This window comes from Sorex fumeus, unplaced genomic scaffold (assembly GCF_029834395.1).
Source record: "Sorex fumeus unplaced genomic scaffold, SorFum_2.1 ptg000265l, whole genome shotgun sequence".
Lineage (NCBI taxonomy): Eukaryota > Metazoa > Chordata > Mammalia > Eulipotyphla > Soricidae > Sorex > Sorex fumeus.
This window is the reverse complement of record NW_026606322.1, coordinates 39718233-39744877: the sequence shown is the minus strand read 5'-3', so window position 1 is coordinate 39744877 and position 26645 is coordinate 39718233. Positions and strand designations below refer to the sequence as shown.

The window sequence follows — 26645 nt, the reverse complement described above, 5'->3', positions numbered from 1 at the left end:
TATAAACATCTGTGTGCAGGTTTTTATGTGGACATAAATTTTCAGCTCCTTTGGGTAAATTCCAAGGAGCATGATTGTTTGTCTGTTCAATTTTGTAAGAAACTATCAGAAAGTCTTTTGTATTTGCTATACACTGGTTATCAAGATTTTCTTTGGATATTTTGTTATATATTTGTTATTCTTAAATATTTAATATGATTTGTTAAACATTATTTTTTGCTTGAGTGATAAAAACTAGGAAAAATAGCTGTATTTTACAACTTAAGTGATTCAAATTTGGAATAATCTATGGGCTTTGGTAGTCATTTGTATGATGGCAAAATGTCACTTCCAGGGAGTACAACATCAATAGGATTGGAGAATATCAAGTCTTACAACTGCAGGCAAATCATTTTAGTATTACCTAAGCATCCCAAGTTATTTTTAATGGCAAATGTGTTAGGATATCTAGTTGCTGATTTGTATGAATGTCGTGCAGAAAGATATGCCACAGAATAAATGATCTCAGAAAATTCATATGCAAAATACAAAATAAAATAAATTTTAATATTAATTTGAGTGAAAAGTCTTTTTACATCTTTCTGATTAGCAGGCATATTATACACCTATTCTGGAAAATAATATAGGCAATATGAATCAAGTAGCTATAAATGATCCTAATTTTAAACACAATATTTAACTTTTAGTAGCCTAAGGACCTAAGCTATAATTTGTGCAAAGATCTATGGAAAAGATATTCACTATGCAGTATTATTTAATCACTTCACTTAATCACTTAACTTCCCATTAGTTGTCGATTTGCTCGAGCGGGCGCCAGTAACGCCTCCATTTGTCCCTGTCGCGTGCTAGTGTAGCCCAATGGCATCTGTTCGCTCCGGGAACATGAAGGGCCTCAAACCGATCCTTCATGAAGGATCTTGATGAAGAAGTCTGACCATCTGGTAGGTGGGTGGCCACGCCGTCTTTTGACATCCCGTGGAATCCAGTCGGTAACAGCTCTAGTCCAGCGGTCATCTTTAAATCTCATTACGTGACCAGCCCATCTGATTTTTTACACCTTGGCAAATGACACAGCGTCCCTGATTCTTGATCGTCGACGGATGTCAGAACTCCGGATTCTTTCTCTTATTTGCGTGAAACGTGATATTCCAAGCATAGCTCTTCCTATTCTTCTTTGGGAGACCTGAATAGTGTTCTCATCTTGTTTGCGGAGGGCCCAGGTCTCTGAGGCATATGTTAATGCAGGAAGAACAGTGGAATCAAAGAGATGTGCCCGGAGCCGGAGGTTCTTCGTCCTCTTACCTATTTCTTCGATGTTCTTGAAGGCGTTCCACGCCGCTCTCTTCCTCCTGCGCAGCTCGGGTGCCAGGTCATTTGTCATGTTGACCTTTCGACCTAGGTACACATAGCTGTTGCATTCGGAGATGGTCGTTCCGTTGAGAGTGAATGGGGCGTCAGGAACGAGGCTGTTTCTCATAAACATTGTCTTCATAAGATTCAGCTGTAGTCCGACCTTTCCACACTTACGGTCAAGGTCGGCCAGCATTTGTGCCGCTTGGCAGATGTTTGGTGTTATTAAAACAATGTCATCAGCAAAGCGGAGGTGGTGTAGTTGCCGACCATCTATCTTCACTCCCATTCCTTCCCATTCCAGTCATCGCATGATGTTCTCGAGGGTGGCACTGAAGAGTTTCGGTGAAATGGTATCACCCTGCCGCACCCCTCTCTTGACATCAACAATCACTTCTTTGTAGAATGGTGAGATCCTGGTAGTGAATCTGCAATACAGCTCACGGAGGATCCTGATGTATTGGGCTTGAATGCCCTGATTAGCTAGGGCTTCAATGACCGCTTCCGTCTCAACAGAATCAAAGCCTTCTTTAAATCAATGAACGTTAAACAGAGCGGCATCTCAAACTCCTGAGAAACCTCAATGAGCTTGGTTATCGTGTGGATATGGTCGATGGTGCTGAATCCTTTGCGGAACCCTGCTTGCTCACATGGTTGTCCTTCATCTAGTGTTCTGCCAATCCTATTTAGGATGACTCGAGTGAACAACTTGTAGATGACAGACAATAAGCAGATCGGGCGATAGTTGCCAATGTCATGGATGTCTCCCTTCTTGAACAGTAGTACGGTCCTGCTGGTTTTCCATTGGGAAGGAACCTTGCATTCAGACAGGTAGCGTGTGAAGAGATGAGCCAGTGTATTCATGAGTACTGACGGCAGGTTCTTCAGGTGTTCAGGTCTGACCTTGTCTGGGCTGGGTGCTATTTGTTTCTTTACCGACCCTGAAGGCTTCACCGACATGGCAGCACTGAGAAGGATGAGAAAGGAGAGGCCGACAAAATCTCAAGGCCGACCTAGGCTGCCACAATGAAGGAAGACAAAAATGATCGTCTGTACTTTCAATGCACGTACGCTAGCATCAGATGCATCCATCGAGGATCTGATGGTACAAGCACGAATGATCAAGTACGACATCATTGGTCTGACCGAGACAAGAAGGCACGAATCTCACCATGCCGTTTTCGACACTGGAGAAGAATTGTTCCTCGGAACATGCGATAAAAGAGGTGTTGGACGCGTCGGTGTCCTTGTCAACACAAACTTTGCCAAGAGCATTGATTCATTCGAATGCCTAACAACCAGAATCGGACGTTTACATTTGAATAGATGTGGCTCACTGCCTGCAGTTTCTATCTTCGTTGTCTATGCACCAACATCTCATTATGATGAAAGAGAAATCGAGAAGTTCTACATGGAGCTAGAGAAGTTCTATAAAGAAGACCACACCTTCTACTAGATCATTGTGGGTGATTTTAATGCCAAGATAGGACCGAGAAGATCAGCTGAAGAACTTCACATCGGGACCCATGGCCTAGAATGGAACGAACAGGGTGAGAGACTGTCTGAGTTCATCATGTCGACCAAGACCATTCATGGTAACTCACAGTTCCAGAAGGCAGAATCTAAACGATGGACATGGGAGTCTCCGGGTGGACGATTCCACAAGGAAATAGACCACATCATATTCAATCGATGGTTTTGCCTGACCGATGTCGCTGTTGTCCCAAAATTTCGAACGGGATCGGACCACCGTCTCCTTCGTGCAAAATTCTACTTCACAGAGCGGGGAGAAAGGGCTGCAAAGTTCAAAAAGAGAATTCCCAGAATGACCACCAACTGGGAACTCTTTGGTACTATTGCGGCAACATGGGAAGATGCCATTGTTGACAACATTGACGAGGAATACGATCGACTGGTTCAGCACCTCCATGAATGTGCGAGGAACGCCAAGAGAGAGATAGCCACAAAAAATAGCCTATCTTCGAAAACTCTTGAGCTAATTCGCCAGTGTGGTTTGGCGCATGCCTCAGGCAACCGCAAGCTAACGTCCGAGCTCACAAAGCAGTGCAGAGATGCGATCAAGGAAGACCTCAAAGAGAGAAGAGCAGAAGTACTGGTAGATGCGGCAGAAGCCAGGAAAAGTATTCGTAAGGCCCGCCTGTCGTTCGCCAACTACAAGACCAAGATGACTGCCCTCCGACGTCCTGATGGATCCATCACATCCTCCAGAACGACAATGGAGAAGATTATCCATGACTTCTACTCAAATCTCTTCGATAGCCGTGTCCACTTGCCGACATACCAAATTCCACAGGATGGATATGTTGTTCCCAACATTCTCCCTTCCGAAATCCGACACACCATTTCGTCGGTAAAGAAACAAACAGCAGTATTATTTATGATAACAAAATTATAAAAAACTGATGTGTTTATATACAATTTCATGTACAAATGCATAGTCTATGTAATCTGATGCTAGTAAATTTTATAAATATATTATAAAATTAATGACAATATAAATAAAACATTGCATCCTAATATAAAACAAGAATAAAAGATAACTCTTTTCTCTTAAAACACTTATTAACATATATATTAAACATATGACATATGAAAGATTGAAGAAAATGCTAAAATTGCTTATGAAATGTTATCTATCTCATTGATAAAATGTGGTCATTTCTAATTGATTTTTCTTACTATATGGAATTGATAATACTAAATATTGTTATATTAAAATATAAACATGTAGTTTTTTCTTTTTATCAAGAATAATATTTTTATGTAACAGGATTAATACTCTGTTTTTAGCCCAAGTCTCCCATGGATATTGTTTTCCTTGATTTTTAAACCCAAAAGGAGTTACTAAATATATATTTATTTAAACAAGAGGCATAGTTTCCTTAAAATAAAAACAAAAAATGTGATTGTCATCTTTAAAATGACTGTGGGTTATTGCATAAAAGTGTGAAATATAAAATTAAATCAACTATATTAAAATAAATGAATGCATATTTTCAAATAATATGCATTGCTTGCTAAGGGAGATGATTAAAAGCTTTATAGTTAGATGGGAAAATCATAATTCTACCAGCATCTTAAGAATAACTATTAGACTTACTTATCTATCTTGAAAATAAAGACTCATCAAAAACTTTACTCCACTAAGAAATAAATTAATTTATCCTATGCAACAATAGATACACATATTTAATCCCCAATTCAATTTTTCTCTCCCCAATCCCCGCTCCCCCCCCCCAAAAAAAAAGAAAAAGAAGAGAGAAGGCATCTTAATAACTGCTTTAATTGGAGATTTGGTTAGAGCTTGGGCATCCATGTGTGGTACTGGGAATCAAATTCAGTTCTGAATATGCAAGGTAAGCACCCAAGGATCTGTATTTTCTCTCTGGACCAACCTGGTTAACTTCTTCCTCCCAAACCTGAACTTGTGTGGGATCGCTTATCAGATATGAAAGATCTGCTATAATATAGTTTATAATAACTGCCATTCATGTTATAGGATTTGTGCACCTTGGTCAATATTATCCATGGACAAAAATAATTTCTAAGTGCTGTAGTCAATATCTGGGCAACCAGCACTTTATATCCTTGTCATATCAAATAGTTTCATTGCCACTACTTGGCTTCTTTTTTTCTGTTCCACTTCATCCTTATTATATTTTTGAAATTGTGTCAATCACTGTTTTGTCAATGAGTTATCTGTTTGTTACTTTTTCTGTTCTGTCCATCATTCTGTTTTTCAGGGATGCTTTGGTGCTGTGAAACATAATACCTCTTACAGTTAAGAAAATATTATTCTGGAAAGTTGCAAATTATAGGCAGTTTATTGAATAATTTCAGAGATTTCAGAGTGAAGTGAGCAGTAATTTGCCCAGAAGGAACACGAAGTAGCCATGAAGGAATATGACCCCATGCATCTTGAAGGGAATTAAAAAGTAAGAATCTGTGACAATTAGGGGAACTCAGAACTATAAGTCTCCTCTCCTGTGTCCTAATTTCAAACCATACAGTGAAGAAAGCAAACATTTACAAAGAAAGGTGTTAAAATCTAAATTCTACTGCTAAAGCAGCTGCTGTTAGATGCTCACAATAAGCCTGGTAAAATACCTAAAGTGTTGTTGTATCAAAGAAGTTGAAATTATTTTCCAAGACTCGATCATTAGAAAAAAAAGTGGCGTTAATGGAGAAGGAAAGGCAGTAGCAGGATCATCTGTTTTTAGAGGTTTCAGGCTATCTGCCTATATATACAGTGGATATTTTTCTTCCTTTGTGGTAATAAAAAAAGTCAAAACAGGCAATTTTCTAGACAAGTAAATGAGTAGGTATAATGGAATGGTTTGTGACATTTTAAAAATACGAATGAACACAAAGAATGTCCTATTTCCTAGTAGTATGATCTGACCACATATATATCCGTCAGCTGAAAGACTCAACAAAAATAATAAAGGAATTACAGACATAAAAATAAAGCTTAACTTCTTCCCACAACATGCTATTCATGCCTTGGACCTATGTGTAGGCTGCATATCTGAATTAGTTTAGAAAGAACAGATTGCAGAAGGAAGAGGCAAAATGTCCCTGAGGAGGAAGTTTCCACATATAATACACCTTATCATTTTCTCTCTGTGATTTTCTAAATTCATTTTTTGATAGCTTTCAAAACATATTCATATGCTTTCATTTAGCCATGTAGCCATAAAACCAATCATGTTGGGCTTGTTTTCTTTTCTTTTCTTTTTTTCTTCTCAGCTTTCTATAAATTCCTGAATTCTATTCAGTTTTCTCTTGCTTTCATAAATCAAACTACCAGCATTTTAAGCAGACCTCAAAAACACTTGCTCAGGTAGTTGGAGACTCTGGTCATTCATCTTAAATGTGTATTATGTGTCACAAAACGGAGAAAGTTTGCATTTCCGTACCTTTTATTCCCTCTCCAGCTCACATGGCTTAGTCATGTTCAAGGACCTGGAACATTTGGTCATCATGTTTGATCTCAGTACAATGAAATCCATGCCTTTGAAGTGAGAGAGAGAGTGGGCAAGGCGAGTTTTCTGCATGTTGTCCTTGTGCCAACACTGTCTTTTCCGGCTTAATTGACCACAGCAAATATCAAGCTGCGTATTACTTCTTCACTGCAATGGGAAGCAAACATGTTCCGTTGGGGCCTAGCAATACTCTTCTCCTTTTGGCGAAGAGGCCTCGTTGAGCATGTGATTCCTGGCTATTGAGACCTGAGAACGTAAATTAGGCTGACTGGAGAAAGCCCGAGAGAGGCAGTGTTGCTAATCTTCCATGCCCTTATTACTTGGAATCAGACCTTAAACCCTGGCGATGGAGATTGGGTCTTCTTGATCATTGAAGTCTGGAATTATGGTTTGAGGCCTTAGAAATAATAGTCTACAGTTCAAGACCTCCTTTTAAACTCTCTCCACCCTCCATATTTATTCATCACTCTACTATTTTAGTTCAAATTAGACCCTTCTCAATTCCACAAACAAGCGATGGATCTTCATGTCTCTGGGCTTTAAGTCTCTTTGTCCTTCCCACGTTTCTACTGATCTAATTTGTCCCTTTCTCTAAAGCTTTCTGAAGTTTTTTAAAATCCCTATTTAGAAACGATTCTTTCCTGTATCCCACAAGAGCAGCTTTTCCATTTTTATGGCATTTTTACAACCTGATTTATATGATAAATTTTATGTTTATGCCCGATATTAATTAGACAGTAGAGGACAGACTCAGTAGATGTCTCTCCCTTTGTTGTTCCCAAGTGACAATGCTTTTTTTTTATTCACTATTTTTATACCCCAAACACACACACACACACACACACACACACACTCACACACACACACACACACATTCTCACATTATAGAGATAGAGTCTGTACCTTGTCTCATGATCCAAGGATCTAAGACACTGCACTCAGATCCCATGCATCCATCATAGCTACCATTGCCTCCTCCTACCTTATCTCAAGATTTGCATTTAAAATTGCCTCCCAGAACTACTACCATACAATTTCCCCTGGGGTAGTTTAATTCTTTGCCAAAGATAATAGTAATTCAACTTCCAGCAACAAAGCGAAGAAGATAGTTTTCAAGACTATCAGGCACGCATGTGTATGTCTATGTAGTGTAGTATGTCTTTTTTTTTTTCCAATTTCCCGAGAGAAATAAGAACGGGTAAAATCGAGTCATTTGTCTTTCCTGCCTGTGTATGTGCTGTTTCCACCCTTTGCTGCAAAGAGCTAACTATGAATTTATGCTTAAGCTCATTAAATTGGCGCACCCCCCCCCCACACACACACACCAACAGGGAAAAAAAAAAAGAAAACAGCAAGGAATATGGGGAAGAAAGTCTTTTTGGCATAAAGACTATCTAAATGTATTTCCCACATGCACGTCCATAAAGTCAATCAAGAGGTTCTGGCGCTGGAGGGTTCCCACAGGGGTTACGTTAGAGGGATGCAGCACGGTGTAGGAGTAGTGGAGAGCGGACAGGCACGCCCCGCCACTCAGCTTTTTACAGCCCCCCCCCCCCAAAAAAAAAACCCCAGAAAACCCATCCGGGGATGGGAGCGAGCGCGGCTTCACTCTGGTCCACGCCGCCTGGGAAATACAAATCCCAGACAATATCTGCCCAATCCACATGAACCTCTATCCACTCTTACCCCTTTCCCTCCCCAAGGACAAGGGACCTCCCTTGCAGCCAGGCACTGGGCAGGAAGAGCGAGGGCCAGTGGGGATTTGAACAGTGAGCGCCACGATTTTCATCCCCGCCTCCTTGGAGCCCTCCTGGAAGAACCGACCCCAGCGGGGTTGCCACCGGCCAGCGACAAATCCCCAAAGCCGTGAGGAACGTGAGGAGCAAAGGCTCCATTGTTAGTTTCTGTGTCCCCCTGCCCCCCCGGGGGGGCATGGATTTGGACTCTGGAGGTCTCGGAGCCCCGGTCGGACCTCAAACTCACCCCCACCTCGACTTTTCCCCACCCTTCCCGAAGAAATACAAACACATGCCAGCTTTTCTGGCCAGCAGAGTGGAGTTCTGGGCGCTCCAGGTTCCAGCACTTCCATGCACACGCAGGTGTGTGCAGGGGAGGAGAGAGTGTGTGTGTGTGTGTGTGTGTGTGTGTGTGTGTGTGTGTGTGTGTGTGTGTGTTGGGGAGGGGATACCCCTTGCAACTCCTCTCCCAGCATTTTCCGGAATCCCTGTAGTGCGGATCGCTGGCGGGGACCCAGCCCGGGTTGTGTACTGGAGTCCTGGGACCCTAGAGCCCTCGCGATCGTCTCGAGGGGAGCCCTGGACGTCTCCAAGGACGCCCCTGACCTGCACAGACTTGCACGCCGTGTCTCTCCTGCACTATTTCCCTCCTCTCTAGGGGGTCTCCGCTTTCAGGTCCCGCCCTCCCCAGGAGCAGATGGAAAAGGGGGGGGGGCAACACCGCGCCCCACCTACCCGCCCTCTATTTTGGCTCCATCCACCCTCCGGAGCCTCGGGCGGCCGTGTAGACACTCGGGGCTCGGGGACACGCGCTTCCCTTCGGCATCGGCAGGGTGCAAAGAGTAGGAAAGGGGCGGCTGCAGAAGCTCTGAGCGAAAGGGGAGGCTCGGGGAGCGTGCAGAAATCACCCCTCAAGCCCCCGGCCCCCGGGAGGAGGAAAAAGAACTGCAGAATTCACCCTCTCCTCTCTCCAACACTGCCCTGCGGCTGAGCTCCGGCGCGCTCTCAGCGGCGCCGCCGGGAGCCGTGTCTCCGGCTGCTGCAACCCCGAAGCGGGCTGCTGGCTGGGTGGGAGCTGCAGGCGCATCTGTAGTTCCCCCACCCTCACCACCACCACCACCACCACCACCTCCTGAACCTTGCGTGTGCGTGTGCGTGTCCGTGTGTATGTGTGTGTATGTGTGTGTGTGTGTTGGGGGGGGTACATCTGGCAAAGCGGCAAGAGGAACATCCGGGCAGCGCGTCGAAGGGCTGTGCGCGCGGACCAGTCGGCTCGCCTTGACAGCCCCCCACTCTTGCTTTCCCCCCCTCCCCCCACCAAATCTCGGACCCGCCGGCGCCGGGGACCGAACCCTTGTGTCCAAGCTCGACTGCGGACGAATCCCAGCGCCGCGCGCCGAGCTGTAGGAGGTGTGGGGGGGTGTGGGGGGGAGAGGCTGTGCGGCGCGGAGGGATACGCCTCGGCCGCGCCTCCCGCTCCCCGCGCCCCCGCCCCCGCCTCCCTCCCCGCCCGGCTGTGCTGCCGCCGCGGCGGCCGCTGGTGCCGCTGCCGCCGCCGCCGCCGCCGCCGCCGCCGCCGCCTGGATATAGTGCGGCAGGGAGCGGAGCTTGCAGTCACTTGGCGAGCAGGAGCGCGCGGGCTGCGGGCGGCTGGGGCGCCCCGGGAGCGGCGGCGGCTCGAGCGGACACGGCCTGGGCAGCGGCAAGGGTCCCCTCTCCGCGGCTGGACTTAATAACTTTGGAACTGTCCACCAGTGGCACGTCCTGAACATGAGCCTCCTCCTCGCCTTCTACCTGCTCGGGTTGCTTGTCAGTCGCGGGCAAGGTAGGAGTGCGGTGCTTTATTCCGTTTCTTTGCCCTCCCTCCTTCACCCCCACACCCCCCACCCCCCGTGCGCCTTCCACCCCAACCCGGAGCGGGGGGCCGACAAAAAAAAAACCAGAAAGAACCCCGGAGGGAGGCACAAGAAGAATTGGATAGGAAAGAACTAAAGTTCTAGGGGTGGTGGGTGGCTGGGGAGGACGGGGATTGTCGCTTGTGGCTTTGCAGATGCCACTGGAAACATTCTCTCGGTTCGGTCAAGACCCTTGAATTAGGAAAAGAAAAGACAAAAAGAAAGAAAGAAAGAAAAAAGGGGGGGATTGGAAATGGGCAGTGGGCAGTAGCGAACAGGAGATCAAGGCAGAAGGATGCTTTTGATTTTTCTGACCTCCCCCCCCCCCCCTCGCCCCTTCTCCGGGATCTGGGCTTTCTCTGATTTTCCTGATGAGAAAAATTGGATGAGTATCTTGGTGTGGATGAACAGTTCCATCTCGGAGGTTGCGGGAGGAAAAGGGACGATGCTATTTGAGATAAGCAGTAAAAACTATCAGCATTAAACTCGTTGTGGAAATATCTGTTGTGTGCAAGAAATTCAATTATCAGAGATTCTTCATCTCCCCCCCATCAGCCCCCCCCCAAGACACAGACACAGACACACACACATCCCTACACACACACACACACACACACACACACACACACACACACACACTTCCTTTCCCCAAGATCTAATTCCTGCTTGGGAAGTGAGAAGTGAATGATAATGGCTTGAATATTTCAGTTGAAAACTAAGAGAGGGGGCCATAGAGGTTGTGGTGTAAAAAAGCAAATAGATAAAACTAGGGATGTGTTGCAGTCATTTATTTCCAATACACCCCCCCCCCTTGTTAATACATCATAGGTTGAACATTTTTACAACATCAGATTATAACTGTAAGGAATTTTATAGTTTTTGGATAACTGAAGGGAGCTTTCGGCTTTTTCTTTAAAAAATGAATATCTTACTAGAATAACCTAAGAAAAAATTTGTGGAAGCTACCTCTGTTTGGCTGTACAGAGACTGATGTAAATTTTTCTTGCTTCCGAAAAGATACGTCCCACTGACATGATATGTGTATATACATAGATATGTATACATATATTTATAAAAATATTAAGGCCATTTCAAGTGTCCACATAAGTTTGGACATTTAAATGGGGGCACAAAAAGCTAAAAAGGTGCTTCAGTGGAAATCTTGAAGGAATCACAAATTAGTAGTCATTTTGTGATATGCAGTCATTTAAGACTTTTGATGTGAGCAGTGTAGAATAAAACCGGTTTTTATATTGTGGGAAAAAATAATTACAAGTTAAAATATCTCCACTCCCGTCATTTCTAAGCATTTTAAAGTCTCTTCTGTGATGCTCATTTTATCCAGCAGGGGGTGGTAGAACTCCATTTTAAGTCCAGGAATGATGGTTTCTGCTCTTCCACACTCACTGGATCCTATCATTCTTCAGCAGGGCTTGACATTTTGGATATGAAGCCTTCCTTTTTCTGCCCTTCTCCTCCCTAAAGCTATAGTGTTAGTGTCTGATGAGACTAGATTGGAGGCATATTTTATGTTTCGAAATCAGGATGCACCCCCTGGATGTTGCTCTAGTTTGTAAAGTGTCTGGATAAGAGGCTGCTCATTTTCTCTTAATAACACAGACTATGCAAAATCTCAGTCGTAGCAAAATTGCAGCTCTGCCCAGCTGAAGCTTATATTAGCCCAATCAGTTAATTTAATCACTATTAATGCAAAGATCAACAACATACTCTTTATATGCCCTGCAGATATGCTGCTTTAATTTTGGAAATCTGCTGATTGTGTCTAACTGTTCATTTATAAAATAGATAGGAATTTCTGAATACTAAGAAGCCCTCCCTGAAAATGCAGTTAAAATGCCACTGCAATTAACCAAGAGTAGATATTGTGGATCAAGATGGGAGCATAAGAGGAAGCAAGTTCATGCAGACTTATGATGGCATTATGACTGCTTTGAGGAAGAAAAATGTCTCGGTAGGAGAGTCTGTGAATTGACCACTGGAGACCTTGAGTGTTTTGGAATTTGGGATCCAAGGTGGAAATCGTGGGTTGTTTAAGCAGTGCTCACAGAGACAGGCAATTTGGGTCTGTATATGTACCATACATCTGAAATACCAATTTATAATGCAGAATGCAGGGTGATGATAAAACAGGGACGCTGAGACCGAAGCTTGCTGGAAAGGGAACTCCTATTCACTCTCAGGAAACTGAGAACAAGGAAAGCATCATGCACTGAAGATCTATCTAGTGCAGTATAAAATGCCCAGTACTGCGAGAGGCATCGATGCACAGTGAAATGAAACATGTAGCACTACTCTGCCATGTGTCCTAATGAGACTGGGGATGCATGGGAATAAGAATCCCGATCCTGGAGTCCAATTCCTCAATGTTCGTGTTTTGTTCTCCAATTAGGGATGCAGTGGCAAGTCTCAGACACACCACTGGGAGCAGTTTTGAAAAAATGGATCTAGTGGAACTCATAATTTGTTTATTCTTTTATAAATGGGTCCGTGGAAAAGCCGCCAGTCAGTGATTCCTGAGTTTTGCTTTAGAAATACTAAAATCCCAGCTTGCTGATTTATGTTTCGAACAATATACTTGCAGGGGATTTTATGAAGCATGATTGAAGCTATTGCTTTGGAAAGTGGTGTGCAGTTAGACTGGGGAAAGGCAACGGTGATGTATTCCCTTTTAAGTAGTCAAAACGTTTTGAACTGCAGCGGTTGAATAGAAGAAAATGACAGAAGTGAAAAAGTGACTAACTTAAGTGGATGCCAATACCATAATTAGCTAACAAGGCCTAATAGTTTTACTTCTAAGTTTCAACAGAACATTATTGTTCTACTCTAGTGAGAGGCTTTTAAAAAAAATATTGGGTATTTTAGCACAAATGCTCCTTTAAAAGCCTCTCATTGCCCCTGTGAGATTAATATCTAATGAAGTACTGTGAGGATTTAATTGTTGAGTCTGAATTTAGTTGTCAATGGAAAGAAGATGCTAACTTTTGCAATTATTTTTCCCTTATCTTTTTATGGCAAATGATTTTTCCTTTGTATTGAAAACGTAGACACAGGCTTTGTCACCATAAATCTCCAGTGATAACTTGAGGTTGTGATTCTGAGTGCATTTGGATGTCTGTGAATTCAGATTGCCAAACTGTGCACGTATGGGTGGCTTTCCTGAGGCTTTTTCAATGTTTCCAAATGATTTTCTTCTTTAAAAAATGATCTGAGTGTGATTAATAAATATCCATCCTTGGATAGACTCATACATAAAAGGAAAGCATCATTTTGTGCATACGTGAGGTAAGGATAGAGCTATTCATCTCTGGCAATCCGGTTTAAATACACATGAGGAAGAACACTTACCTAAGCCAAAATTATGAGGAGGATGGGGAACTTTGCTCAGTTAATTAGTTGGGCTTAGAGGCATCTGCTTATATTTACTCTTTCTGGTGAAGGGCTAGTAAGTCATGGTTCATTAGAGAATATCCTCTGCACAGGTGTCGATACTCATGGGTCTATAGGAATAGAGTATAGTATAGTATATATATGGTATATACATACTATATATGTAATATAGTATAGTATAATATAATATAGTCTTCTGTCATATACTGTTTATTGTAAGCTACATGGTTGGAGTCCCCATCCGCCCACCCCCACACCTTTTAATTCTTTGATAGCTGCCTCTGTTTACAAGGTTCCAAAGAATCAGCATGATACCCATTGGCAATGAGAGAAGGATAGTATACACATTAATATCTGCACTGTAAGTGAATAACCCAGAAGATTTCTTCCCCAGCTGTATTTCTGAGAAGCAGAGCACCTGCACCTCTTAGAGAGCTGAACTAGACCCTGTGGAGCATGAAGGATAGTTGGTGCTTCCAGGCTGTCAGATGGATCTTTTCAGTGACTCTGGGGGCCAGTGTCCTTCCAAAGATAATGACCTATCAGGGAAGCAATTCATGGAACAAAAGAATGCTAGTCATTGCAAGAGGAAAGTCCACCTTGGTATAATTTTGTCAGTAGAATGGCTTTATTTTTCCCCAAATAAGGGACTAGTTTGAAATGGGATGGAGGCCCAAGCTATGAGGACTGAGCCTGGTAACTGTGGTGAGCAGTTTAATTTGTTTTTGCCGGTTTCCTGGTGATGGAACAGTCCAAATTGACGCCGCGTGGCAATGTGAATGCCCTCGAACTAGGCCTGCTGTTTTCTCTGGCTTTTGACATTTCGAAAATGATTTTAATTTCTCGGTTCTGGGTCATCTCTCATATCAGTGAACCTTTGAGAGCATGAAGAAAGTGCATGATAAGTGGGAGAGTAAATCTGAATTGCTTTGGGATTTTGAGCTCCAAGTAAAATTGATGCTTTATGTGTTGGTGTATGCAAAAGTAATTTGGTAATTTGAATATTCTTATAAAGGACTGTAACTGCTTTTTTTTGTTGGCTAGTTATACTGACCTAGATTCTATAGTCCTCGTGTCCTTTATACTATCCCAATTATACTGCAAAGGCCTATTTAGAAGGTTGTAAATTAGTTTCAATTTTCCAAAGTGTATAATATGAGAACACTTTAAGATGCAACCAGTGCTTTTATGCTTTGGTTAAATGTGATATCCCTGAGGTTTAGAGAACCAAGGTATCTTTAATTGTTCAGCAAATAAAGTTTCTTCCCGAATGGCACTTTTAAATATTCTAATAGCTTGTGACTATTTACAATTATAATAATATTGCTGGTCCCAAGTAGCTACCCTGCACTCCATTGTTCCACATATTTAATTTGCCATTATAATTCATCAAACATTTCAGAACTTTTTATAAATCTATTATGTACTGAATAGACTTGTCCAGATCAGAGAAATGATGGATTCATGTCTTGGGGACAAAATGGATGGACTTAGAAGTAATTACATGAAGTAAGGAAACAAAAGACAATTAATTACCAGATGGATTCACTCATGTATAAGGTATGAATCATTAAAACACATCAGCTAAGGCGACACAATTGATCCCTAGACTCTGGTGAGATCTCCGGTGGGTTCCAGAAGGAGGGAGAGACAGTGGGAGGAGAGAGTAGCCAGATCTCTTGACATCTAGATGGTTTTTAATCTTTAGTGGGGAGTGTGGTGAGTGTTCCACACTTAGAGGGTGAAATTGACCTCTGAGTTTCCCTAATGTTATAAGCCAATGATAAATCAGAACTTCAGAGAGTACTGGGAAAGTTTGGGAGTACTGGTAAGCATACAGTCAACAGATGAAAATTTTAAGAGTTCGAGGTAAATACTAAATTTTAATTTTATTGAAATTAGTAGTAAAGAGAGTAGACATTGGATTTGGAAGTAGGAAGTGACTACTAAGAAGCTCTTGATTTGAAGAAGGAATTTGAAGATGCACTATTTGATTATGTAAAAACTTGATATAAAAGTATCTGACTAGGTGGTCTTGCTGTCTGCTACAATAAACAATTGTGATACTTAGGTATCACTAGGCACCTCTTAAAGTATCAACCCTAACTATTCTCACACACTATTTATATTTCTTGAATAATATAAAGACATAGGTGTATGCCTATGGTTTAAAAAAATGTAATGTTGGCAGTTTTTTTTAAATTATCATAAGCTGCTTTGTTATTAAAAAAACAAGGGGACAGTAGTCAGATAATTTATGAATGAGAGCGACTTATTTGCTCATTCATTAAGCACTCACTAAATGTTTGCAATATCTCAGACACCGCATGAAAGGTGTATTAAATGTGTGATAATATTCCTGGGACTGATTATATGTGTTATATGTTGAACAACTCCAGGGGGCGCCTCAGAGTCACAGTGATAGAATCCATACTGATTTTCACAATTTCCCAGCAGATGGCAGTAGAAGGTCTTCAGCAATGTTTCTGTTTGTTGTTTATTTTTATTTTTTAATTTATTTTTTGGTTTGTTTCCTAACATTGTTCTTTGGTTCAACATCAAGTTGGTTGTTTTTAGTTACTCAGGGACTTTGGATGGCCACATGATTTATAAAAGGTGAAATGCAAAAAGTAATGTGCTAGTAAGTAAACCTTTTGTTTCTGAAGTCTTAGTTTAGTTCTCTGAAGACCAAAATTTGTATGACCAAAGAACTAAACATTTCATCAGTTCAGTACTATATTTATATTTAAGCTAAACCTTTTGCTAGTTACAATGATCAAATTCTTGTTCAGCCCCAGGGGAAACAAAGTGTTAATTCTAATATAATCTTATAGCATTACAGACCACTTGTTTACTGATGTTTTTAGCAATAGTCTAACTAAAGAGCATCAAGGTTCCAAAAGGCTATTACAGTTTTTTGCTAGATCAAGAGATTGAGGAACAGATAAATTATCTGGTTTACCCATATCTATGGGCTGGAGTGATAGGAAAGTGGTAGGGCATTTGCCTTGCACGCAGCCAACATGGTCGACCCGAGTTCAATTCCTCCACCCCTCTCGGAGAGCCTGGCAAGCTACCGAGAGTATCTTGCCCGCACGGCAGAGCCTGGCAGAGCCTGGCAAGCTATCCATGATGTATTCGATATGCCAAACACAGTAACAACAAAGTCTCCAATGGAGACGTTACTGGGCCCGCTCGAGCAAATCGATGAACAACGGGAGGACAGTGACAGTGACCCATATCTATTATGACCAGTAGTTATGAGTTCATTCTTAGATTTTATTACTTCTTGTTCAGTACCTATTTTCCTTTAATACATTCATCATTTTGGAAAATTGGAAAGTGTAGAGGAAGGGTTAATTTTTAGCATTCAATATTGATTGATAAAAGTCAATGTATATAGGTATATATAATTTCAAGTAACTAAATTATCAGAAAACTAACAGGATGTTATAAAATGACAAAAGATATTATATAATTAAAAGTTAATTGTATTAAATAAACCATTAGAAATTAGCACCTAGACATTGGTAATATTTGTTAAGTGTTTACTAACTTCCAGACTCTCTTAGAAGCACTTTACATTTATTAACTAGCTTAGCTTAATATGTACATCAATCCTCTAATTATTATCCCCTTCTTGAACTTGAGGATTATGAGGCATAACATTTTAAACAACGTTCTTAAGGTTGCATATTTAAGAAACACAAATTTGAATGCCAGTCTTGTTCAGACCTGTGTTTTAACTAAAGCATTGCCTTTCCAGTCAGTAAAGGTAACTGGATCACTACACAGAATAAATGGAGATTATAGTACAAGGAGAATAATATTTAGAAGGGAACAAGTATTCACAGTACAGAAATAGGACGGGTTATTTAAAATATGGTGTTGGAAAGGTGAGTCATGAGACTCGATTATAGAAACTTTGGCAGAACAGAGAGGCGATATGGCCTCAGTTCAAGTTGTTAGACATTTTTTTTCTCTCTGTGGGAGCCATTGTTTGGGTAGAAAAATCATGTGATCTAGACTTGTTTGTAAGCCTACTGGCAAATGAATGAATGGAGATGTTACATATTTCTATGGAAGAATTAATGGATCGTAAGAAACTATTTGGAAATTGGGAGAAAGGTGACATCCTAAATTTTATGCATATTTGTCAGAAAGAATGGATGCTTATTAGTAGAAATTGAGAAAAATGGAAAACCATGTATTTTAGGTAGGGCTTATTATTCCTTGTGACTTAAAAAATGTATAGTTTTTAAGATGTTTTGAGAAATCTGGATAGGTATGTCAGCAGTAAGCTTGGAAATGAATATGTTGATCTTCATTTCTTCAGAGTATTTCTCCATTTCGTTTAATATGTATGTTCTTTTATTTCTGTCCATCATCTATATTCTAATGTTACTTAATTATGTTAGATTTTGAATGAAATCCTAGAAGCTTATAGGTCAAATTTATGCCTGTTATGTATTTGCACTTCTTGGCTTTATTCATAGGTTTCTTGTTCCCCTTCTTTGTTTTGGGCAAGTTAAACAGAAAAACAAAACATGTCAAAATAAAGAAAAAAGCAAAGAAAGATACAAAGATTAAAAAGATACAAAAAATTAAAGAATAGAGGTAAAAATCTAATAGTAACCAAGGGAAGTAAATATTTTAAATGTCACTTATTTTATGTCTAGTGTAATATATGCAAGACTGTACATGTTTTATGGGTACAATATAACTTCTTTTCAAAGCATATGTTGCTATATTTCACCCATCATTAAAGTGGCACTATTTGTCTCCCAAAGTCCATTGGACGTCCATTTCCCCCATAATCTTATAATCAGATATAAGAACTAATATGACTGTCTATTATATGCCAGCGACATGTGCTGGGCATTTTCACTTATTATACCACTTAATGCCAGTACTAGTTCCATTGTATAATATTTTGAAATTAAGAGTGTCTGCTTTGTCTAGAACTATTAAATAGGCTCTAGAGGCTGACACCCAGATTTATAACCAAAGAAGATTGAATCAAAATTTATAGGTTAAGAGATAGACTATATTTATGATATAATTCCACTTTTCTGCTGTAATGTATATTTCTTTGAAATCTATTGCTTTAAACAAGACTGGTAAATAAGAGAAATGTGGGAATTATGTTGATCCACACATGATTTCTTCAGCTCATTAATTTCTAAGCGATCAAGAACAAGCTTTCCCATAATTAAAGAAAAAGACTCAGCAATCTATGCAACATTAAAAATATGAAAATTCAAATCAAGTGACTTTATGTAGTGCCAGTGATAGTTTGTTTAGTGGCTTTCAAAACCAGCTTAATTTCCACTACATTATGTCTCTGATAATGTTGAGCGTTCACCTCAGGCAATGGTAAAGTCAGTTTCTGCAGTGTTGAAATTGTGTTTTTTTAATTTTTAAAAGGTTTTCATCTGGATCATAGGTTTTATTTTAAAGAGGATCTTCTTCATATCCCGCATCTTGAACAAAGATTCAAAAATTAGGGGAAAATAATAATTAGGGGCTTATCTATATAAATATTTTAAGTAATAATTTTGTTATGGTATATCTTAGATCTTGATTTAAACTTTCTGTAGGTTTTTAATGTTCTGACCTCTAATACTATCTTCCCTCATAAAACACAGTATTTTTATTGCACATTTTGTAGACATCAGTGTTTTTCACAGATGCAAATACTGTGTTTTAGCAGAAATACATGTTACTTCTTGTAAATTAAACCTATGTATTGTGGCTGAAACTTTGAAAATAAAGTTTTGGAGTTAGTCCTTATTTAAGAAAATAAAAGCAGACTTAATAGTTGTTTGAAATATTGATGAGTGGTTTGGTGAATGGTTTATTAGAACTTGTTCACCCCCAGTCATTTTAAAGTAACTATAAGGTGAGAGTTTCTGATTGATTTTACATTCATTGACACCATTTATATCTGATTATTGTTCTGTGCCAATCTCAGATATTGAACATATTGGCTGAGATGATAAGCTTTATATCAATATCATGGCAATAACTTTGACATGAGGAACATACTAAATACAGCTATGTAAAAATTAAAATATAACATGAGATATGCGCCAGAGATCTTGCCAATTTTCATGTTTTATTTTTAATTTTATTTGTTTAGATACATGTTGTACAAATTTGGAAAACAACTGTAATTAGTTTCCTGTTTACTTCATTTTCATAGTTAATTTTTATTATCAAAGAGACTGTTTCATCCTGTTTCATCCTACTTATGCTATAGATTACATATTTATAATCTGTTATATAGAATATATTATATCCCAGGTTAATATTTTAAATTATGAAGTAAAGTTGAGTATAAAATATAAAAATGTGAAGTTCAAGAGAAGTAGTACTTGGGAGCTGGAGCAATAGCATAGCAGGTAGTGCGTTTGCCTTGCACGCAGCCGACCTGGGTTTGATCCTCAGCATTCCATTCCCCCGAGCCAGAAATAATTCCTGAGTGCAGAACCAGGAGTATCCCCTGTGCATTGCTGAGTGTGACCCCCCCCGTCCCCCGCCAAAAAAAAAAAGAGGTAGTACAGAGTTTAAGGCACTTGTCTTGCACATAACTTAAACTCTGTTGCATCCTGGCACAGTACATGATTCCCTGAACACCACCAGGAGTGATCCCTGAATACAGAGCCAGGAATAAGCCTGAGTACCACCAGGTATGCCCCAAACACACACTCACATATGTGTGTAACATATGTGTGTATATCTGCATATATATGTATATATATGATTTATACTTTTAATAGTGGCCACATTCAAGGCTCTCAGGAGTCCAGATGTACTCAATCTCAGAAGTCATCAAGGAGGTCACTCAGTGCCCTGGATTGGACTCAGAGCCCTTGGAATATATTCTATCCCTGAATAGTCGTTCCAAACACATATTGCATACACCACTGCACTATCACTGACACACATTTATTTTAAATATTTAGGTTTTGAAGTAACAGAGTTCTCTTGAATTGTAAATATGATTGATGATTTACAGAGGAAGGAGACTTGTTGTTACTGTTTTTGGCATATCGAATATGCCACGGGGAGCTTGCCAGGCACTGCATTGGGGGCCGATACTCTCGATAGCTTTCCGGGCTCTCCGAGGGACAGAGGAATCGAACCCCGGTCGTCCGTGTGTAAGGCAAACGCCCTACCCACTGTGCTATCGCTCCAGCCCAATAAACATGTAAACATGCATAATCAAAGCACACTGCTTAATAAACAGAAATAGCAAACGTGACTGCTGTAGTCCTAATTTCGTCTTCCATACTGAAAAGTACTGTGGGTAAAGCATAATTTTAAACCTTCACATACTTCATTTTTTCACTCTTTTGAAGCACTTTTATTAGACAAAGGAAATGGTCACTGGAGTTTTAAGGTTTTTGCTGTATAGAAATAAATAAATGAGGTATGATAGGTGACAATAGTCATAGATTCAATATTGTGCTAGTAAATGTCTGATGTCAATCTTCAGCCAAGTGTTTAACATTACCCAAATATCAATTATCCTTTGCTTAATTCAACATTGATTATTAAATCAATGACAAGGGAAAGCCAATTCTAAACAGTATACGTAGATAGACAAAGAAGAATTATTTTATCTGGGCGGGTGCTGAGAGATAATACAGTGGGTAGGCTCTTTGCATTTTGTGCAGCTGATCTAGGTTTGGATCCCTGGTAGCCCACATTGTCCCCTGAGCACAGAGCCAAAAGTAAGCCATGAGCACTTCCAGTTGTGGCCCAAAGAAAAACAAAAACAAGAGAAATTAAATGTTTTCATCTCATTTATTTGTTGATATTTTCATCTTGTATTTTTGAAATGGAGTTCAATTTAGCCTCAAATGCGTCTCTTTGGATTTTAACCATAGAATGCTCTAATTTTTATGGTTGCTCTAGGCTTGACTTCAGTGATGAAATCATTTAAGTGAATTAGACCAAATACATTTTTTTCTGAGGCTGGAGCCATAGCACAGTGAGTAGGGCGTTTGCCTTGCATGTGGCCAGCCTGGCCAACTCTGTTCAATTCTTCCACCCCTCTCAGAGAGCCCGGCAAGCTACAGAGAGTATCTTGCCCTCACAGCAAAGCCTGGCAAGCTACCTGTGATGTATTCGATATGCCAAACACAGTAACAACAAGTCTCACAATGGAGACTTTACTGGGCCTACTCGAGCAAATTGATGAACAACGGGAGGACAGTGCTACAGTGCTACACTGCTACATTTTTCTGATACTCCAGAATATCTTCATTACCAATTTATTTATCTGCCTCCCATTTATCCATTAATGTTTCCTTTTTTGTGCTTGCCACTTTTAACTTGAAATAGTTTTCAATTAGAGATACTACTTCTGATTCATCCATTTTTACTTTCATTCTCTCCCTCAAATTTCACATATTTTGTAATCACTTTAATTGGTTATCTATGCAGTTATTTGATTTCAAAGCCCCATGCTAATGCATTTTACCTCAGTGGGAATTGTATGCAGTCTGCAGTATAGAAACAAAACTCAAGATCTGTCATCAAATGATATTGTGCCATAGTCTATGCTTTATTGAAAACTTTCATAGCCACATTCAAAATGAATATGAAATATTTAATGGTAGTATTCTCATGATATTAAAATAACATTTCTTAATACAAAGTTCTGAGCAATTATGTAATACCGTAAGTTGCAAATGTACTTTTTCAGTCAAATCCTTGTTCCATTTCTATTCTAATAAACCATTTTATTAAAAATGCCTTCCTTCCTACACTGTGCATTAATACGGTGGCTGTTTGGTAAAAGTGACTTCTTTAAGCAAAATGTTTCTCTTTGCTAGGAAAGATGAAAGTATTTTGAAATGCATTGACTCCAGTTATTAAGGGACTGATTGATTATGATTTAACATTCACAGGTTTCTCCTGACTTGGCTGACTTTCCACTCTCGAATCTCATTTATTGATTTTTATTTCTTTATTTGCATTTGTTTTAGTGTTCTAGCTTTGAATTTTTTGACTTTTCATTGAAGTAACTTTTTTTTTACAAGATTATGTGTTCTAGGAAGACAGTTTCAGACCTTTTCAAAACATGTTACCATACTGTACCTACCGCAAATGTACTAATATCTGTCCATGATACTCCACTATATCCTCAGCCTCTGTCATCTCCTTCTCACTTTCCCCTCTGATAACCTGCTTTACGGAAAGAGTTCAAGGGTTTGTAGCCACTTGAGTTTCTTACTTTGAATTGCTTTTCTATATCATATGAGCGACATCACCCACTGTTTGTCTTTGACAATACAGTACTATTTAGCTACAAGAAAGAATTAAGCTCTGCCTTGTGCAGCAGCTTGAATGAAACTGGAGGTGATTACCTAACTGAAATAAATCAGATGGAGAAAGACAGTGATTCATACCACACTTACAACTCTCCATATTGCAAATAGTACATCGGGGTGTGGATGTGTGATGGTAGAAATGAAGTTGTCATAACAAGTGTAAAGTGTATTTTACTAATTGTAAGAAAAAAAAGTAGAGCTGTGAGTCTCAGTTACATCCTAGACACGTCTGTACAGCAAAATCATGAAAACAGGACCAGTGCCCCAATCTCTATAGTACAGAACCTCAACTAGTCTAGGTAACGAACCCGGAGGAATTTAATAAGGAATTTTACAAGAACAATCACCCCTCTTCCTGTTCTTGTAACTTTTCCACTTCCTATCCCCACCTTGTTCCCTCATTCCTTCTTTAAAATGCCCAGCATCTTTGTGCAAATGAAAACTAAATCAGATGAAAGAATTCTTAAGAATTCCACTTTCATGATTTCTTTCATGAAAGAATTCCAGTCTTGGTTTTTCTTAAGCAGAGGTTAAACAAACATCTTGGATTAGATAATTTCCTGGCTTAGATTCATCCCAGTAACAACCTTGAGCTGTTAAAAATGATTTTTTGCATTTTGTTCAACTCTCCTCTTGCTAAGATTGGGACCCCATTGTGAAGGCTCCCTGGAGTCTAGCTAGAGAAGAGAATCTAAGTTAGAAAAAAATCTTTCAGTCACCCTGTATGGTAATTTCATCTGAGTTATCTTATTTTTATATTCACACATATATATGTTGTGAACTATTATTGTATGGATCAGGGAACTAAATTCCATCAAAGTCAAGTAGCATCTAACAAGTAAGGCAATTGTAATTTAAATTCAGTTGATACTTAGTTTTAATACTTTCCTCATTTTTCTGACAAAAGGATAGTTTCTTTGAAATACCAAATGATTGTTTGAGGTAAGTCTAGGTATTGAGTTGTCATTCTGGCCATTTGTTTTGAGTGATCCAAATCTTGGTGAATGACTTCCAGCTATTAAATGAATAAACCTTTCTGTCATCTAAAAGAGGGAAGATGGAGAGACTCTAGGGTTTATACATAGAAGGCTCTGCATAGCTGCAAGATGGAGCCATTTGATTGCTCATGTTAGTATAATTCATTAAGGATAACATTAATATTTAAATATAAGCTATAGTTTTAAATGGCTTCTTCTATTGTAAAACATAATGATTAATAATTCAGTAAGTCATAAGTTTGTGGTTGACTTACTGAATACTTTCATAATAAAATTACATCAGTTTTGGATGCATTTATGGATTAGAAAAAGAAAGACATGCTTAAATGACTTAAAAATAAGCATCTATTTTTGGATGTAAGAGCCATCTAGAGGTGGGTTTACCTCTCATTTATCTCCTCATTTTGACTCTTCTTACCTGAATTTATGGAAAAAATGTGGTTGCCACAGATTCATATTTTTAATGAGTTTTGAAGTTAGGAAATATAAAGAATTATTTCACTAGTCATTTTAACCACTAAGGGAAAATCAAGATTTGTTATCCAGCAGATTTTCCTCTTTTTCCTGTGTAAATTTATTACTTAGTAGTTCTCGTAAACCTATGCCATATGGGAATGACATTAGCATGATTTCACTTGACTATCCTGTACTTTTCTATTGCTTAGAGAATCCACTTTTTGTGAGCCACGCGACTGACTAATCAAGCTCCGTATCAATTAAATAAGAAAAAAAATGGTACGGGGGAGGGGAGATAGTATGCATTAGTTAATTGTATTTACCATAGAAATATTGTAAGTGACCCTGAAGGAAAAATGTCAAGATATCAAAATTAAATATTAAATAAGCATTTACAGTATATCACTTTGTGTACCTTTTATGATGTGTCATTTCATTCTCAAACTTCTTATCAAGTTTACTCTGTTTTAAGAAGAGGGTATGGAGAGATTTTTAAGAGAGGTACTGATACGTCGAACTTGCAAACTAATCAGTGGCAATGTTGATATCTGAAATGGGGTTGAATGGCAAGAGATTAACTCTCCTTGCTGGCTTAGCGTAAAAACCTTATACCAACGTGCATATATTTTATATAATTTCACTATTACCAACTTTAAGCATGGTAGGAAAAGATACTAACTTCATTTCTGAGATGGTTATGTCCTGGATAATTTCATAAGCCATTGTTCTTCACTATCTAATGTTTCTATTCTCATATTAGGCTCTTTCTGTATTTATTTATTTTTTTTGTTTATGATTTGTGGCTACACTGGGTAGTGTTAGAGGGATACTGGATAATTGCTCAGTGGTGTCTTCTGATGTTTCTCAGAGAAAGGAGCAAATCCGGGCCTCTTGTGTGCAAAAATTTGTGTTCATGATACAGAGCCATCTTTGTTGTCCTTTATTATCTTAAAATTGCAAATAAATCAATAGAGATAGAATATTAAATAATTTACATAAATTTATTTAGTTATAAAGTCATCTAATTGGAAATTATAGAAAGGCTTACTTGAATTTTGAAAGTCTGACAGTCACCTAAAATATAATGTTTGAGGAATATAAATAATTTACAATAGTGGCAATGAATTTGAGATACAATCATTTGCACAAAAATGATTATCATCCTGAAAACTTACGATATAAAATCAACAAGATTTTGTCGAAGAAGACATATATTTAATTCCCGTCAACTAGCCAATATAGTTCTCAGGTTAAAGGCAGCCAAAAATTATCCATCTGATTTCTGGGAAGACAAACATTAAAAATAAAATTAGGTCTAGCCTAGAGGCATCTTTGATGAGAGAACTTGAAACAGAGAAAAGATACTGATTTGAAATTGACTACTAAGACACTTGATGTATAGAAATGTGTGTGATTAGGTGTTCTCTAATCACTGTCTTTTGTGGTAACTTCCTGGAAATACAGGAAAGGAAGGAGAAAGATGTTGGCTCTTGGGGAGAGGTACTTAGTCGTGGACAAGGATTCTGTGGCAGAACCCCCAGTGCTACAGTTCTTGCCTTACATAATGGGGACCTGGGTTCAGATCCCTAGAACAAGAGAATAGAAGAAAACAAGAGACTGGAGGGCACCTCAGAGAGGGAGACGGAACTTTATATTCGATTCAAGAGCTGGTTCTGATTTGCTCAATAAAGTTATTACTCTAGTTTTCTCATTCTGCCTCTGCAGTGACACTGGTCCCCTTGTTGGCAAACTGGTAACTCTGAGGTCCAGGAACTGGAAAGCCTAAAATCTCCAAATACACCTGCTTGCTAATTACTATTGCTTAGATGGCCACTATGGTTGTGCATCCCTTGATCCAAGTACTTGCCTGTGTTCATGCAGATGTATATACAAAGTCACATTTATATGCCAAGGTGTGTGTGCAATAGTATGTGTCTGTCCCCATACATCTCATGAAGGCTTTGGAAAACCACTCCATCATTCTGTGCTTGTGTGGAAGTGTTTGTTTGCTATATTTGTTTCATTCTTTTCATTAGTGTTGAGATTCATGAATATTTTAACTGATTTGTTCTTTGCTGCTTTTTTGCCTCTAAGAAGAAAATGTACTCCATGATAAAATGTTGGATTTATTATTCACACTTTGTATAATTGAAGACTAATTAGCCACTGTTTAATTTCTCGAGACTACAAAACAGTATCTGTTGTCTTTCTGTTGCACAAAATGAACAGTTAAACAGCTCTCCCACCTTATTTTTTAAACAAACTCCCAGTGCACAAGTATCCATAATTTATGATGTTTTTCATCAAAATAGATTCCCAGAATGTAGATAAAATTGGCATTTGGTGCATAGATGCTTTGCTTTCAACTCAGGAACTATGATTGCAATACATGCAATGGCTTGAATTCTTCATTTTTATTTCCCCCAGTTTGTAATTGAAGAGATGAAGACAT

At 39.3% G+C, this 26645-nt stretch overlaps 1 protein-coding gene across 2 annotated transcripts in view; it reads left to right on the top strand.

Annotated features, from left to right (window-relative positions):
- Positions 1–9618: 9618 nt before the first annotated feature.
- The window catches only part of NCAM2 (neural cell adhesion molecule 2), a 442733-nt gene continuing 425706 nt past the window's right edge, over positions 9619–26645 (top strand). Inside the window, exon 1 of one of the 2 annotated variants that reach the window (XM_056109215.1) lies at positions 9619–9917. In XM_056109215.1, coding sequence (XP_055965190.1) covers positions 9863–9917 — 55 coding nt within the window. In that variant the 5' untranslated portion in view covers positions 9619–9862. The remainder of the gene's footprint in view (positions 9918–26645) is intronic. The other variant, XM_056109214.1, reaches the window with a different exon arrangement.